Raw genomic sequence first — 18356 nt, 5'->3', positions numbered from 1 at the left:
CCATTTTCTGTCTGACAAATCTCAATGCTTATTGTTGTTGCATTGTGAGTTTGAAGGGGGATGTTAACCTAATAATATTTTGGGCTTTATTTTGTATTGGGTTTTATGATTGGGCCTTTTCGTTAGGAAACCCTAATTAGCTTGTCTATATATTATGTCTTTCCTTTTCATTGTATTTGTACTTCTCTTTGATAATAATGTGAAACCCTAGCCGTTATATGTATTTCATTTGTTAGTTTACAAAGCACCATTGAAATCCACAGGACATAATGTGAGAAAAACAACTTTTGCGGGGCATTTTAACATACACTTGGTATGCATTCCAAAAGAGAAGTGAAACCTGCAATTATTTAACCAAAATTGAAGAACATAACCAATCATTTATGTTGGACTCTTCTTCAAACCAAATTATACTTGTACCATGTTCTCCATGCAATCACCTATAAGTTTATTAAAACAACAGAAAATACAAAAATTAAAAAAAAAAAAAAAAAACACGCAAATGGAAGATGTTCTTACCTGAATACTGAAAATCGAAAATTGAGCCTTGAAAAAAAATCGACGCCTGATTAAAAACTTTCATCCAAAATTGAGGCGTTGAATTAAAAAAATCACGCAATTGGAAGATGCTCTTACCTAACTAACAGTAGTGTTATCTTCTCCTTCCAACTAATCTTTCTTAAACTGGAAATCAGGGTCGAATGAAATCGGTGGTAGTAGAAGTCCATCAACGTCTTACCATGTCTGGAAAGAAATCAGTAGAAGTCTGAAAAACTGAAAATCATAAAAATGCCTTACAAACCACTATCAAAAGTATCAAACCTTCCGTTGTAAAGAATAGAATATGCGAAAAAGAAAACAGAAACCTTGGACGTGAAATTGAAGTTTGTGGAGAGCAAATGAAACCAGTGTAGATATTGGAGATATGTTGGGTTTGTGAGAACTGGTGGCTGATGTCTGGATTTAGGGGTACAAAGGGAGCGAGAGTATGTTCGAGGTTGGAATAAAAGCAACCGGGAAGCCTCTTAATATCTCCCTCTTCGATCTCATCGACCAACTCCGTCTTCCGGTCGAAGTTTGAAGTAGAAAACCATCTTCGCTCCGTCGGTTCTCCACAAAGGAGACTCTTTTCTACATCTGAGAGGGAACGTCGGAGGAAGGCGGTGGCTGAGACTGGTGGTGGTGAAGACGTTGAATCATCGGCGTCACAAGCTTTGGGGCGGTGATGGGAGATTAAGGGGTAGGGGAAGGATATAGAAGATTCTTTGAATGTAACATCGGGGGGGGGGGGGGGGGGGGGGGGTTGTTGAAAAAGAGGACGTAGGTGAAAGGCGATGGCGCTCTGATTGGTTAAAGAAGGCGGTACAGGTCATCAAATGATTTTTCAATGGTCGTAGGATAAGATGGAAAGGAAAAATGGGACGTTTTTATGAAAATGAAAACTTGAGTGGAAGAAGAAGAAAGAAAAAAAAAAATTACTGTTCCCCAACATTTTAAGCTTTTATGTTATATATAATAATTAATATTTTTCTTATTTTCTTATAAATTGAAAGCTCTCAAATATTTTAACATTTATATTTATTTTATTATTTTAAAAATTAACTCATTTAATATATGAGTTTCACAACTAGTAAATTTATAATAACACACAAAAATAATATAAAAAAACTACTTAATTTTGATATTTTTTAGTAGTCACGTGGATTTACAGTTTTAAAACTATGAAACTATCAAAAGAATTTGTCACATGGATTTACAGTTTTACCCTTCATGCAAAAGGAAATTTATTGGTGGTTCATATTTGAAGAAACATAGAACATATATTGTCCAAAAAAAAAACTTCCAATCCAATCTTTGAGTAAATAATAATCAATCAATTCCGTTTTCCATCTTGCAATCACGCAAGGGGAAGAGAGATTAAGAAATCGCTAGTTAAATTTGTATAGCATCGATTGCCATTGAAAATGTTGTTGCCACCATTGATGAATTCCATGAGCTTGTTTGAAATTCTCCGATGGACGATTATTCACCGTCATATAAGCCGTCGGTAGCAGATGCAACGGTTCCGAATCCCTCCCCACTGCGCCGGACACCAGACTTCTCATAGTATGTCTGGTCGCGGTCCTCTCGATACTTCTGGCTCCGATTCCCTCCATCTTCACCCTATGTTCAAAATACCCAATGTATTCCGCACAGATCGGATCTGATGGATTCACAAACATATACGGCATCCATTCAGACAACGCAGCAAACAGATCTTCTTCTGGATCTTTACGGTAAATGTTAATCGCCTTTGCAATTCCGGCCTTTAAGAGACTACCGGCGATACGGACGCCAAATTCCAACGTTTCGTTTTTTATCATCTTCTCGATTGGAAGGGAGAGGAAAGGTGGATTGAAGAGATACGTTTCGAGATTACATCGAGCCTTCATCATGTTCCTCCCAGCGAGCATCGCCATAGACGCACCTAACGAATGTCCGGCTAACCAGACGTTTGTTGGCCCCACCATCATTACCGTGTTCCAAACGGCTTCAAAAGCTTTTTGAAATCGTGAGGTTTTTTCGAGTTTATTAAAAATTAACTTGATGTTTAGTTTCATATCGTCAGATCTCGTTATAGATCTGGTGATTGTGCCTCGAAAGGCTATCACATATTTCGGAGGGGTCGGGGTTGATTGATAGAATAATGGATTTGCATATTTGAGCTCGAAAATAGCTCCAAAGTAGGAATTCTTATCATCTACTAGAACGTGATTCAACTGAAAGTGAAATCCTTCCCACCATGGAGGAGCGTGAGCATGAGCATCCTGTTGAATGCTTCGACGTTGACGATCCTTTTCCAGAATTTTAACTCCTTGAACAAGGCTTGCAACAAGGGATCTTCGATGAAACGTGTTTCTCCTGTAAAACCGAATCGAAACAGTTACTGGATAAATCAAATCAAATATTTCATGTTAAAAACGATTCTTACCAATCGAAAGAATTTAGCAAGTGGAGAGGTCCTGAAGCATGAAAGAGTTCTCGCTGTAACGCCATTAGTGAGTCGATCTTCTCTTTGAGAGATTATATTCTTACATACATAGCAATGGAAATTTCGTGACAATTTCGTGACAGAAGCCAAAGTATTAATTACCCATTGAAATTTCGTGTATGTTGTAATAATGTATCTTCAAATATATTTTCCAGAAAAAAAATAATTAATATAGGTTTGAATTTAAAGGATCGACTTTGTATATACAAAACTCAAACTTATAAGGTGGTCCTATTTGCAAATAGAAATGGACAATCAAGAGCGTTAAGAACGGAATAGTCAACAACGTTGTGAGGCCCGGTAAAGACCAAGAAACCTTCTTAATCTCCACCATTTTTAAGAGGTCGTGTCCGATGTACTCAACCGCGTTGAGGTGAAGAAAAGCAGAATAAGAAAGTGTAAGCTCCAAAACTATGGATCTTATACGATATCAATCTTAATTGTTTAAAGAATGTGGAATGTTAATCAAGCAACGATTCAAGAACACACAAGACATCTTCAAATGCACACGATATATTGATTAATCGTTTGGTACATATGAATGCTCTCTTGACAGCTGAATACAATATGATCAACAACCGAAAATGTAAACGACTATCACCTATATATATGACCTAAATACAAAGCTTAATAAAAGCTCGAGCCCAACCCACGAAACCTACTCAGACCGAAATCAAGAAGGATTTCGGTCTACTTAACCGAAAACAGTACAAACCCATTCAAAAATATAAAACTAGCATAAACCACATAAATATGTCCCAACAATCTCCCCCTTGGTTTATTGCTAGTTTTCTTCAACGTTTCTTTGCAAGATGAACATCTGATCGAACCATTGTAGCAGCCCACACCTTCGTCACAAAATTTTGGGCTATGAACATCTTCTGTAACTTGGGTTGGTCTAGCGGTTGTAGCTGGCCTTTGTATAAGGTCATAAATCAGCACTCCCCCTTAATATCTGCGTTTGTGCTTCCTTGACAAAAGGGTGAAATCTGATTCTTCTTTCTCACTCTCAAGTGGTGGTTCTGTGGTTACAGGAACTGTTTGGGGAGGAATCCTCACAGCTCGATGTAGTTCTTCTATGTGAGCATCCATCTGGCCGGGTGTTGGTACGTTGGACTTCTTGAATAAACCACTTTCTCTTTCAGTCTTAGTCGATGTAATCATCGATTCATTGAATAGCTCTGTCATTGAATGAAATGAAGGAGTGTCTTCATCAACTTCATCTGAAATATCTCCATTCTTTGTAAATTTTCCAAATTTTGACCGCTCCTCTATTCCTTCAAATGAATTTCTTCATCTAACACAGGTATACCTTGAAAGGTAATCATGACTAAAAAGTCCATGTGGATCACAGAGTCATAAAAACCCTTCTCACCACAGTTGTTCAAGGACCCAGCCTTAGCTCAGAAGGAGACTACTCGCAGTATCTGTGTGAACACGGAGGAACACACTGCGATTTGTTGAGTATCGGAGAACTACTCATGGCTATTTTAATGTTAGCCCCTGCATATCCTTGATCAAAGATTCCAATACATTTTTTCAAGTTAACAAGTTAACTTAGCCCTTGACGAGACGTTCAACGATAATCGTGCCTTGTGAAGTGCATCACCTTAATGTCATGACATTTGTACAGTTTCAGACTTTTAATTCCTTAAATACGACAGTTCTTGGAAAGATGTTGTCTAACTGACAATTTGTACAGTTTCAATCCTTCAATTCCTTGTGAAAATAGAGTGAAGTGTAATGATCATCAACTCCTTTCCAAGTATGTTCTCCTTGCTCAGAAAGTTCAGATCCAGTCTCCTTGAGTCTCTTCTTCTTTTTGAATTAGTTTTTTAAGACAAACAAAACTTTGAGATAGTAAAAATAAAAATAAAAATAAACTTAGCACACAATAGAAATAACTAAGAAATAAAAATAAAATTAAAAATACACTCAAAAGTAAAAATAAAATATTTTTGGATTTTTAATTTTTCTGAAAAAGAAATAAAAACTAAAATAAACATGTTTGGATTTTTTTTTAAATTTTATGATTTTTTTTGTTTGATTTTTAATTCTCCGCTAAATTTGTGCATAGGGGAAAAATATGAACAAATTTAACAAAAACAAAAATAATAACTAAATTTAAAACTTTTTTGGATCAAAGTTGTCAAACAATTCAATTATCGTTTATCAGCACCCACCTGCATGTTTAGCTCTGGTCAATCACCAATATTGTGGTCCACTTAAACACAAAGAATATTTGCAAATTAGACAGATTATAAGTGATGAGACATAGAAACTATATTCCTAAATAGACCATTTAGCTGACGACGACGTATGATATTGATGTCCACTTAAATTCAGCAGTGAGATCTACAGACAAACTTTAGTTAATTCAATTTTAAGTGCACTAGAAGGTGTTCCCCGGTTCACGACATACCCTAGCAATCAAGGAATTCCAAAAGGCTTTTTACTTTAGGTGAGTGCTCAATTATTTGAGAGAGAAGTTAGATATAGAAATGCATATGTTGTATCCCAGGTCGGATATCTTCCAATCACGCAGAGGGACAACATATTACTAACATAGATAGAGGGTTAAAGTGATACAAAGGTGCATATGCTATGTCCCAGGTCGGATATTCTGATCATGCAGAGGGGACAACATATGACTGACATAGATAGAGAGAAACATAGATAGAGATGTATAGAAACAGAGGCGCATATGTTGCGTCCCAGGTCAGATCTTCCGATCACGCAAAAGGGGGCAACATATGATTGACAGAGAGGATAAGAAAGAAAAACAATTTCACACAGACCTACTTTATCAGAACCCCCCAGTCACCCTATCAACACCAGAATTAAGGACATAAGTCCGTACGCCGAAGAAATGTTGAGCCACAGGTTTAGATGATAAGTAACTTTAATGTATCTTGTAGGCTCCCTTGTTTATCTCACTGCTCAATCTATCCTAGCGTCGTATGATCAATCCAAATGAAACTATCTAAGTCCAGATGAGTTAACATTGTCTAGTCTTTTCATTGTCAGTTGTGTCTAGTTCTTTAATGTGAAATCCTTCGTGCTTACCAGCACATTGAATACAGAGTCTAAACAATTCAGCTTCAGTGCATTACACGCCTCTCATATTGCCCTTTAGCACTAGACTTCATATCACTTCCCAAGAATACTTATGAAAGAAAACATCTTTTTGTATTTTTTATTTTTTTTTATTTTTGATTTTTTTTTAAATTTTTTTTGTATTTTTGATTTCTCCCCCTTAGTTTGGGCATGGGGAAGAAAGAAAATAAAATAAATGCGCAAATTTAAAAACTTGTCTTCAAAACGAATCATTTTAAGAAAAATCAAAAGTAGCGAAAAGAAAACTCAAACCAAAATTCAGCAATTGAAGTTGCATCTAGATGATCTGAGAACAACATGCATATGCAGCAACATGTTCAGCCTCAGCTGCGTTTCAATTTCGGAACAGATTCAAAAATTCTTCACATCGTTAAGTATAATCCCAATTTGTGATCCTTTTCTTTCTTCCTTTCCCGCAAAGGATACATACTCTCAATGAAAATTCTGAATATCGTACAGATGAGAGATGTCTCCTATCATGTGCTTGGAATGACCATTATCAACAAACTGAAGTCTGATGATATTCCTCCATAGCTGCTCCAACACAGAGTATGGGATTAGTTGCTATTTGGAACCCAGTCCAATTTGAAGCTGGGTTGACCATTATCATCTACACAATGTACTCTCTCCCATGACATATCCTGCTTATCAGACACAGAAGATGAAGAAATGTTAGAATCATTAGATGATTTGGGAGTAAGAACCTTCGGTACCCATCTGTAGTCAAGTTTAACCCATTTCTTGTTTGATCGGATGGATGGCTCAGCACTTGCTTTAGAACTTGAAACCAATCGTCGTGATGACTTTGACCTAACCGATCTTTGTCGAACAGAAAAATCTCTTGAATTTGGCATCTTGTCCGACATTCCCTTCTGAACCTTGGGAGATTGATTATTGGTCTTTTTCATGTTCCAGTCACCATTGCGTGAATGTGACCTCGAAGGATTTTTTTTGGAGAATTTCCCTCTTGGCACGTTCTGCCAACCTTGTTTGTAGTAAGGAACATATAAACAATGTGGGCAATTTCTGGAAATGTGACCGGGAGTCCTACAGTTAAAGCAAGTCTGTCTTTTCATGTAAATTAGATTGTGACTTGGTCCTTGTCCAAAAAAAGTTCGTTTCGAAGAACTTCCACAAGCACAAGCACAAGCACAAGAACATTTGTTAGGCTGCTTGACAAATTTTTGTGGCTGAGATTTTTCAATAGTGGGAGTGTCATCATCACAAGCTTTTGAAACACTTTTAGCAGACTCAAAATTGATTTTGATCTGCTCACTCCCATCTTGCACTGCTTCTTTATCTGCACATGAAGTAGAAGCATTAGAATCGTTCACCTCAACACGAGCTTTTGAATCATTATCAACAGAACAAGAATTATTTGTGTTCTGCTCATGCCCATCATGCATTGTGACCTGCTGTGCACTTGAGGTAGAAGTATCAGAAGCATTATCAGCAGAACAAGAATTATTTATGTTCTGCTCACGCCTATCATGCACTGTGACCTGCTCTGCACTTGAGGTAAAAGTATCAGAACCGTTCACCTAAACATTTCTAGTGGGGTCAGATTGTTTAGTCTTAACTGAATTTGTTACCGGGGGCTGGCCATATGCTAAGGATGTGATCTAGAGAGAAACAAAGAGAAATCCCAAGTGTTTATCAAGAATCTTATGTACCCCACTATTCATCTATAATAGTGTGCATTGAAGATTAATTATCTTGTTCTTATTCATCTTATATCTTGCATTATACACTTTGATTGGGATTCCGCACCATCAAAGTGAATCGGGTTGATACGTAGGAGAATTCGGGACTTACAAGTGGTATCAGAGCAATGATTGGTAGCAATCGGGTTATTACAAAATATTTTTAAGAGTTTTTCTAGGAGTTTCTTGGTGTTTTTATTTTATTTTTGACAAAATTTTGGCCATTCTTCTTCGTGTTCTTCATTATTTTGGATTTTTTATCGAGTTTGGCATTAAAAAGTTCAAAATTTTGGGTTTTGGGCAAGTTTTTTGGGAATTTTGGTCGAAATTTGTGAGATTCTGGCGGCACTCCTCAGTCCTCGGTCAAACCTAGAAAATCTCGGAGGCACATCAGCGATTTCAGTTGGGGGCGAGGGTTCTTGGTGCGAAGTTCTCGAAGCGAGGGTTTTCGGTCAGCAGCGAGAATTTTCAGTCCGCAACTTCGGTTCTCGGTGCGCTTGATTTTGGTTCAACAATCTCGGCCTCGCTTCTTGGTTCACATTTTCGGCCTTGCAGATTTTGGTGTGAGCCTTCTCGGTTGGGCTAAGAGGCCTCGCAATTTTTGGTCCAAAATCTCATTTTCGGTCCAAAAGTCACGTTTTTGGTCCAAAACCTTCGTTTTCGATCTAGAAACTTTTGTTTTCGGTCAAAGTTATTTTTTTGGACAAAAAAGTTTGACTTTTGAGTTTCAAAATTGACCTTTGACTTTCAAGTTTTCAAGTCTAACTTTTGACTTTCAAGTTTGACTTTTCAAGTTTTCAAGTTTGATTTTTGAGGTTTCAAGTCAAAGGGCATTTTTCTTGGTTTCACAATCAGTTCTACTTTTGGTAAATTATTCTTTTTGGTGAATAACGAGTTCTTCAATCACAAAGGTTAATGAAGCTTCATGCTCTCAGTCCTGTGAAGCTAAAATTAAATCTTATCGTGATCAACATGAATTATTAATTAGGGAAATTAAGGACCTTAAATATGAACGATATAGTATCAAAAAGAGGACTAAAAACCCTTAAAAAATCAATTAGAGGCCAAAATTAAGGACTTTAGAAAACTTCAAGAAGAATACAACATTAAATGTACACATTATGATTATGCTCAACAAAAGATTGTCAGTCTAACTATCGAGCTTAACACATTAAAAAATAAGTTTGAAAATGCTAACTTTAATTTTAAAAAGTTTGACATGTCAAGTAAAAAGGTTGAGACAATGATAGAAAAACAATTAAAATTCAAAGATATTCAAAATAAGGGTCTAGGGTATCACAATGTTCCATCTCCTTTCAATGATAACTATACCCCGCTCCTTGAAACCACTGAGATAGAGACACCTGCACAATATGGCCAGCTCCTAGTAACAAATTCATTTAAGACTGAACAATCAGGCCCCACTAGAAGTGTTGAGGTGAACGATTCTGATACCAATTGTAAGTCCTAAAACTATGGATCTTATACGATACCAATCTTAATTGCTTAAAGAATGCAGAATGTTAGTCAAGTAACAATTCAAGAACACACAAAACAAATTCAAATGAACACTATATATTGATTGATCGTTTGGTACATATGAAATCTCTCTTGACACCCGAATACAATATGAACAACAACTGGAAAATGTAAACGGTTATCACCTATATGTATGACCTAAATACAAAGCTTAATAAAAGCCCAAGCCCAACCCACGAAACCTACTCATACCGAAATCAAGAAGGATTTCGGTCCACTTAACCGAAAACACTACAAACCCATTCAAAAATATAATACTAGCATAAACCACATAAATATGTCCCAACAGAAAGAAGAGTTGATTGGTTGGAAAATGGTGTTGCACTACATTGTCGTAACAACTTCGTTTACCATAGCGGGAGACATGTACGATGTTCCCAACGTTATAACGCCGTTTTGGTGTGCCACCTCAGCGATACCGGCGTTCGTGACTCACACCAGATAGTCTAACTAATTTTTAGAATTTATTTTAGAGTAAATTACATAAATCATCCCTCTTGCAGGTTTTAATGTGTTCGTTTACTCGTTTACTTTCTATTTTTAATAATTAAGTTGGACCGTCATTCGTTTGTTTAAAAGGTGCATGTTTCTTCCCTCGTTAGTTTAAATTTTCACGTTACATCCTTTATTAGAAATAAAATGACTATATTACCCTCACTATTTTATTTTCAATTTTATAATTTATTTTGTATTTAAAAGAAATAGAAAAAATAAATTCCAACCCTATCCTACCTACCCCACACCAACCTAAAATCTTAATATAATATGTCATTATCTCTCAATTTCATTGTGCAACTAAAAAAAAATCACTAACACCACCGGACTACTATTGCAGGAGCATCGACCACCACCATTGTTGGTTAACCGCCCACCACCATCGATGAATCACTACTCACCATCATTTTCATTGTTCAGAACCACACACACACGCTCTCTCTTTTTTTTCTCTCTCTCTCTCTCTCATCCTCATTCTCCAATTAGGTACCCCTTCTTCTTCGATTGATACTCTCTCGTCTCAGATCTAAGATCTCAATCGAGGGTGGTTTGAAACCATCAAGTACGGTTTCGAGGAGGATTTCAAATGACAACGATGAAGCAACCAACAGATTAAGATTGATCCTGAAAGCCACCATCAGGAGTCTTTAGAAAATATAGAGGGTTGTGGTAGTCGTTCTAGAGCCGCTTCGTTGGAATCCGGTGCCCGTCTTATCCGACAAGAAATGGTGGAGCTTGTGGTCATGCTCGTCTTCTCTCGCAAGAAACCCATATCTGACGGAAACGTTGGGATTTGATGGTCATAAGGTTTGATATACCACATTCGCAAGGTTACGTTGGAGGCTCCTCTGACGGTCAACGCCTCGAGATTTGGGTCATTTCGATTTATTCTTTTTTTGTACCCTCTTTCTAGATCTTAAATTCTTTCGCACCACCAGTGATTTGATTAGTGGATTTTGATGGTTTTTGGTTCAGCGATAATGATGCGTAGGTGGTGATGATGGCAAGTGGCAGAGCTTGTGGCGGTGTTGGTGATTTCACTAGTTGTGTTGGTTTCCAGGAAAGGTAAAAGGAAAATGTGAAAGAGAAAAGGGGAGGGGGGGTGAGTGGTGGTATTTATTTTCTTTTTTAATACTCAGTAAATTAATAACCTCTATAAAATTAATAATTTGTCCGGTTGCAACTTGGAACAAATACAAAATTGGACCCCAATCGATAAAAAAATAACATAATATTTTTTTTTTGAAATTCCAATGTAAATATATTGGTCCCAGCCAAACTATAAATTAATAATTACTAAAATATTCCAAAATTCTAGAACTGTCTAGTAAAAAATAAATCTATGATCACTTGTATTTTTTTTGTGAACTTCAAATTTATATTGAGTTCATCTTTAAATCTCCCCATTGCACTTAAGAGTTGAGTTATTGTATTATCGTATTGCAACAAAAAGTTATGAAGAGTTGTTGCTTGCAATGCTTCTTTCCGAGTGACCGGTTCCAAAGGTATTGAATCATCATCAACTTCATCATCAACCAAATTTTGAACGGTATCCGCGATAATTTCTTCAATGCTTTGGACCTCGTAACATTCATTAGTTCGTTGATTTTTAACACCTTTTAGTTTAGAAACCATAGTTGATGTGATTTTAAAATTTATCATTAGACATTTTATAGTGATCAATCTAGATCTATGTACAATGAACTTGACAAGTTCATTAATGTGTGAATGTATATGAGAATTTTGAAGGTCGTTTCTGTTTTATTCAAATAGGTAAAATGAACGGACATTGAAATTTTGAAGGTCGATGCATTAATTTGAGAGTTGCTCATGAATATATGCCAACTGTTTAAATTAATAATTTATTAATTTATCAATATAATAATATCTTACTAAATTAATAAAATATATTAGTCCCAACATTATTAATTTATATAGGTTTTACTATATATCTTAACAAAATAAATACAAAACTATAATACTTTGGCATATTCAGTTGTCTATATATTTAAATAAATGGATATAATAATTTTTAGACTAAGTGAGAATCTTTTTAACAGTTTAATCATCAATCATCATAATTTAGTCACCCAATATCATAAATTTGACTAATCATGAATTTTTTTTTTTTTGAAAATTTTGATTGTCCGATTTTTTTATCGACTTAGATCGTGTAGACCGCCTAGGACCGCCTACAACCGCCCATGACCGATTCCGTCTAACTCAACCGACTAGCATTAATCGGAGACAGTAAGAGGCCGCATATGTCGATTTTTACAACATTGCTAAAAATGATAAATAAACATAAAAATTAAATAAAAAAGAAACAAAAAAATGGTAATATAGTCATTTCATGTTTGTAGGGACGAAATGTGTACATTTTTTCGATATAAGAGGCAATTTGAGTTTATTTTTGAAAATAGAGACTAAACGTATGTTTTGTACGTGTATTTGAAACAAATCATGAAATTTACTCTCGATTTTATAATATTAAAACTACTAACATTGGTTTGGTATCAATAGTTATCATATTTTGTATATTTCTTTTAGTAATTTATCATTTAAAATAGTCTAACATAAAACCTTGATAAATAAAAGGATCATAAAAACTAACCAAGGTGGAAGGGCCTAGTACGACGATGTGTCATATTTTTCATATTTATTAGAAAAATGAAACTACTTTAAATTGCAAAATTGTTCCTGATAGAGTTTGTAAAATCAAAACAGAGAAATTGCATATGAAATCAAAGATAGTTTCGTTGGCAACGTACTAATCTAGCCAAATATATTAATTATCTATCTAAAATTAGCCAAAAAAAAAACAAGTTAGTCAAAACTAGCCCACGGAATAGTAGATAGGTTAGGGCTGACTACGGTCAACCTTCAAAAACTACTCTTTCATTGCAATGGACTACTTTTTCGTGGTCCGTCTACTGTTTTGTGGCCCATTGGCTCATAGTATATAATAATATCTTATTTTTCAGTTTAGATTACTTTTTCCTTATTTTTTCTTCCATTGTCTATTATTTTCTCTCAATAGAGCACCTGAAGAACAACGAGATACGTCCATTTTTAATCAAAATTTTACCGTATTGTTGATTAGGAGTGGTTTTCGTATACGGGGATAACTTTTTTTTGAAAAAACCGGAAAAAAGAAAAATTAAAACCGTAGGTTACAAAACCGTAGCTTTTTAACCAAAAATCGTAGACTTCAACCCAAAACCGTAGTTTTCATTAAAATAAATAAATAAATAAATCGTAGATTTAACCCAAAATCGTATTTTATAGAGAGAAAACCGTAGGTTTTAAAAAAACCTACGGTTTTATATCTTCAAAATGATTTTTTTATACTAAACACGAAACAGTAGACGAATTAACGAAACAGTAGACGATTATAAAAACCTACGGTTTTGTGGGCTATTTTAAAACAATTCCTAATTTTTAGCTAAAAATAATAAAATATTTTCTTAATTTGACTAGATTAATAATTAGGCTTAGTTTCGTTAACTAAATTTGATGCCAAACAATTACCCAACACTCTACATCAACCTATGTAACTAACTATGTAATATTAGCCTTACACGTGTCTGTTCTCCTTATCTCTCATATGGTAAACCTTTCCACATAATGACTTTCCACGTAACGAGCTTGGTCCGATTGATGATATGGACATTTAGTTGTATGTTGATTTTTAGATAAATTATATGAATGATAATTATAGTTTTGCGTAATCTGTACGATTAGTTTCTAGTATCCTTTTTTTTAACTAATGAAATGGACATTTAGGCCGCCTTTGTACCTAAAATATCCTTTGATTTTTGGGTAAATTGTATGAATGGTCTCTACCGTCTAAAATAACGTAGACTTTAATTTTTTAAATCTTTTTTTAATTCAAATCATCCCAATAATTTATTTTTGTTTCAGATTTAGTCTCCTATTGATTTGAAATGATCAAATTACCTTTCTATGTATCTTTAATCGGTTTTAATTTATTAAATTAAATTTAAAAAACATTAATAAGAAAAGAACATGGTCTCAACATCTCAATTTTCATCCCACCTTAACCTAAATGTTATCTTTGGTATCTGCAACACCACTACCACCACCATCAATGGTCTCCTCCACCACCACCGCCTGTCTCCTCCTCCACCAACCTATAGAAAAACTTGTTGGTAAAATTTTAACTAAAAATTTATGTTTTTCCTTCATCCATAGCAACATGAGAATCAAAATTATTTTGACATTGAAATGAAAGTTTTTGCCCCCGCACCTTATAACCACTCCAACAAACACCCACAAACTCCTATTTATAAATATCAAATATGAGTTCTTTCTAGCAAAACCAACATAACAGAAATCTGACACCATATGAATTACAAAATGTGTTTCAAGTTGATTTTTTTTTCAAAAAAAAACAGAAGATAAGAAAGAAGCGTGTTGTCGATTGGGCTTATAGGTGCATAGAATTGTAATTGATTTAGTCGTTGGTCACTAGCAGGAGGAGTTTACGGTCTTGGTGGGAATTGGTAGTGGTAATGTTTGTCGGTAGGCATGAATCAGTGGTCAGATATGCAAATTGATGATGGTGGGAATCTGCAAATCAACGAAGGTGTAGGATACGCCATTGGAAACTAGTTCCCACCCACCTGAAACGTTCTCCAACGACGTTCTGGCGACCAAATCCTAGCCGAATCTTTTTTTCTTTCTCCTGATGCCGGTGAAGTTCCGGGCACCAAACCCTAGCCGACAGTCATTTTTTTTCTTGCAGATCTGACAGTGATGGTTGGGACTATAAGTTGTAAATCCGAAAACGATGGTTTCATATTTGTCGCCAAGGTGGTTCTGTGAGATTGCACACAATGGCGGATAACCTCGTTGTCGGAGGTGATTGTGGTGCCTCCGGTAACAGACTATTCCTGTAATTTACTATTGATTTTTTTATGTTTGCACTATAAAATATGGAGAAAAGTTCCTATTTATATTTTGTTTTCAAAAGATTTTTTTTTAAAGTCTTCATAAAAGAAGACCGGTGATGTTGGTGTTGGTGGTGGTGGTGGTGGTGGTGGAGTTAGGGGAGGTGGGAGTGGTGTATTAAGAGATATTTTTCCCATAGTGAATTTACAGACATCTCAATAAATATATGTACACACACAATCAAATACAAAGGCACCAATTATGGGCTAATAGCACATATACATAAAAATGTATATAATCGTATACACAAACACAGTGGGGGTGGTCATGGGAGTGGAGGAGGAGGCGGTGGTAGTGGTAGTGGTGGTGGTGTTAATGAAAATGGTGGTGATAGCTGTGGGAATGGTGATGGCGAGAATTGTGGTAGATAAATTGATGTCGCATAAGGTTACATCTTAAAAAACGTATTCCAAAATCAAAAAATATTTTTTCAGTCTTTTGGTAAAAGAAGTCAAAAAGACTTTTTTATGTCTTGTCTTCTGAAAAAACAATCAATATTTTTCGCAAATATCTTTTCACCCGCAGACATAAGAGGTCAAAAACATTTTTTTCCAAGAAACAAATACTACCTTAGAGTTACGGTTTTTTCTTTATCAATGTTCGAATCTTGAAGATGAAGCTTGTCGTCAATCCTAAAGTCTATAAACTTTGCATTGTAGCCTACAATATACCTCACATTAAATAAAATGAAAAACAACAGAAGGGGGACTACCATATACCATTTCAAAAGGATTTGTATTGGTGGATACATGGAAGGCAGTGTTGTGCCATAATTCGACTTAAGGTAGCTAAATAGACCATGTTTTGGGCTAGCCTACAACAAAAAAACATAGTTACGTAACCAAACTCTAGTTACCACCTTTGTTTTCCCTGTCGATTTATAGGTGGTATACCAAACTGAATTTAAGTTTGTTGCCTTGTAGTGTAAACACTTCGTGTCATAATTTATATAAAAACATGAGTCTCGATTAAAGTGAAATGTTTGTATTTTGAAATAGAATCTAAAACAACGAGGATAGTTTTCAACCTTTTGACTTAGGAAGTCTGTTGATAAAATCTTAGTCGTGGTGCAAAGGTAAACCCTAAGTCACGATGTGATGCCACTTTCTGTACAAAACCCTAGTTCTGAGATTTGGAGCCAATTTATAGGATGCTAACATATAGGGTACCCTCTTATCCTCAACCTCCACCCTCAGAGTGAAACCCTAGCCTACTATCTTCTTCTCGTTGTGTTCTTGAGCTTGTTGTGTATTTCTTGGTAAAGAAGGAAGCATTTTATGTTAAATGAAGCTTATTTATAACGTCCCAAAAAATAGAGTGAAGTTTTCATTTTTAAATACAATAAAAACCATTCATTTCATTCCATCAAAAGATAATAAGAGTATAAATGTAATCTCAAACATTAGAGTAAAAACATGAAACAGATAGTGCAAAAATCTTTGGTGACTTCAATGTAATCAACCCTGGCTCTTCCTTTTGCTACAAAAGTATTTGAACCATTTAAACTTGAAACCGTAAGCACAAAGCTTAGTGAGTTCCCTAAAATACCACATACAACCATACACAAGGTAACGGGTTGTTCCAACCCAAGTTAAAGCTATGGGCTAAATCATAGTCTTACAATTACTTCTTGCCATGGGCTAAATCATGGTCTTTCATACAAATGCCACAAGCCAAGTCGTGGTTTGGAAATAGTAATAATTAATTTGGAATTAATTGAATTAATTAAAAGTGCAAGGACTTGGGCTGTTATTGTTCATCGTTAAACAAAGGAAGGCTTCCAGAACCTTCCTAGAGGGACGGTTGTGGAGGAGCATGGATAGAGTATCTGGAAGCTTCCTAATGATAAGGATACTATATAATTATCTAGAATTTGAAATATTATTATTTAATTTAAGATTAGGGTTTCTTGGGTTATCCTACAACATATAAATAGGGTCCCTTGGGAGCCCTATTTTGTCCACTCTATTCTTCCATACAAGAGCCAAAATTTTGCTCTAGCCTCCTCCTTCCTCAAGTCTTCTTGCTATTAGGGTTTTAGGTACAAGCCATTAGAGGCATCCATTCCTTTGGTTCTAGCTTTCCAAGATCTAGAAGAAGGATTCTACATTGATTATTTGCAACAATAATCAAAAGGTATGTAACCATAATCTAATATGAATTTCAATTTTATAGCCTCTCTCCTAGGGTTTCGTGATATTCATAGTTAGTTTCTATCAATAGAGAAAACATAGATTCTTTCTAGGTTGCATGTGAACTTAATGGTTTAAGTGTTTTTCCGCCACATGTTAAGTTCTTTTATTACCTAGTCTGAAGGCTCCATTTGAATTTGTGGGAATCCAGATGAAGCATCGATGAAGGTAAGGACTTCATGTCCTGAGGTTGCATCTACCAAAGAATCTATGTGTGAGAGAGAAAATGGATCCTTAGGGAATGCTATATTAAGATCTGTAAAATCTACACGTACTCATCCATTTTCCATTCTTCTTTTCGACTACCACCATATTGGCCAGCCATCTTCGAAACTTTACTTCATTCACCATCTTGGATTTGAGCAATCTTTCAACTTCTTCTTGGATGATCAAATTTCTTTCATGTGCGAATTTCCTTCTTTTTCGATGAATTTTCCTGAAACTTAGATCAACATTTAATTTATGAGTTATTATATCTCTAGATATACCAGTCATATCTTCGTGTTTTCAAGTGGAGGTAGATTTCCTGTTTTTTCAAGAACTTGATGAGATCTTGCTTAAGATCTTGGTCAAGATCCGCTCCCAATAGAACTTTGATGTCAGGATCCTCAAGGTCTAATAAGACATATTTAACTTCGTTTTCCTTTACTTCCAAAACATCGTGTGCCTTCTTCTTTAATTGCTATGCTTTTCTGGGGTAGTTGAGTTTTTCATCGAGGTGGACAGGTGGTATATGAATCTTTAGCCTCTTGTTGGCTACTATTGATATTGACCACTCCCCATGGTGTAGGAATTTTTACACATCGGTGATAAGTCAAGGGGAAAAATTTTATGTCGTGGATCTACGACCTGCCTAATATAATATTATAAAAGGAAAAATAATCAACAAAATTTTTTTTGGATAAAGTTAACTCCCTCTATATATATTGGCAGTTTGATCTCACTAATGGTATTCTTAGTTTTGCTACTAAATCCTACTAGGACTAAGGATCTTCAGACTATCTCAGATTCTGGGAAGTTCATTTTGTTAATTGTCTCTAACAAGATGATGTTGATAGAACTACCATCATCTATTAAAATTCTTCAAATGAAATGGTTAGCCACATAAAGCGTTATGACTAGTTCGTCATGGTGTGGGTCAAGAACATTCTACCTATTATCTTTATCGAAAGATCTCCTTCTTGTTGGTCAATAATGCATTATTTCTTGGCCTATCTTCTTTTTCCATCTTGGAACTCCTTGCATGTCTTTTGGCTGTAGATTAAGAGGTTCCACAAATGTCATACCCACCAAAGATAAAGTTGA

General features: G+C 35.4%; 1 protein-coding gene across 1 annotated transcript; it reads right to left on the bottom strand.

Moving 5' to 3' along the window:
- Positions 1-1767: 1767 nt before the first annotated feature.
- LOC111905492 (GDSL esterase/lipase At4g10955) lies at positions 1768-3222 on the bottom strand. The gene is made up of 2 exons (XM_023901175.3): positions 2972-3222; positions 1768-2901 (listed from the first exon to the last, which is right to left on the bottom strand). The coding sequence occupies exons 1-2, from the start codon at positions 3034-3036 to the stop codon at positions 1929-1931; spliced, it is 1038 nt and encodes a 345-aa protein (XP_023756943.1). The 5' UTR covers positions 3037-3222; the 3' UTR covers positions 1768-1928.
- Positions 3223-18356: the final 15134 nt, after the last annotated feature.

This window comes from Lactuca sativa, chromosome 9 (genome assembly GCF_002870075.4).
Source record: "Lactuca sativa cultivar Salinas chromosome 9, Lsat_Salinas_v11, whole genome shotgun sequence".
Taxonomy (NCBI): domain Eukaryota; kingdom Viridiplantae; phylum Streptophyta; class Magnoliopsida; order Asterales; family Asteraceae; genus Lactuca; species Lactuca sativa.
This window is presented reverse-complemented; position numbering and strand designations above follow the sequence as displayed.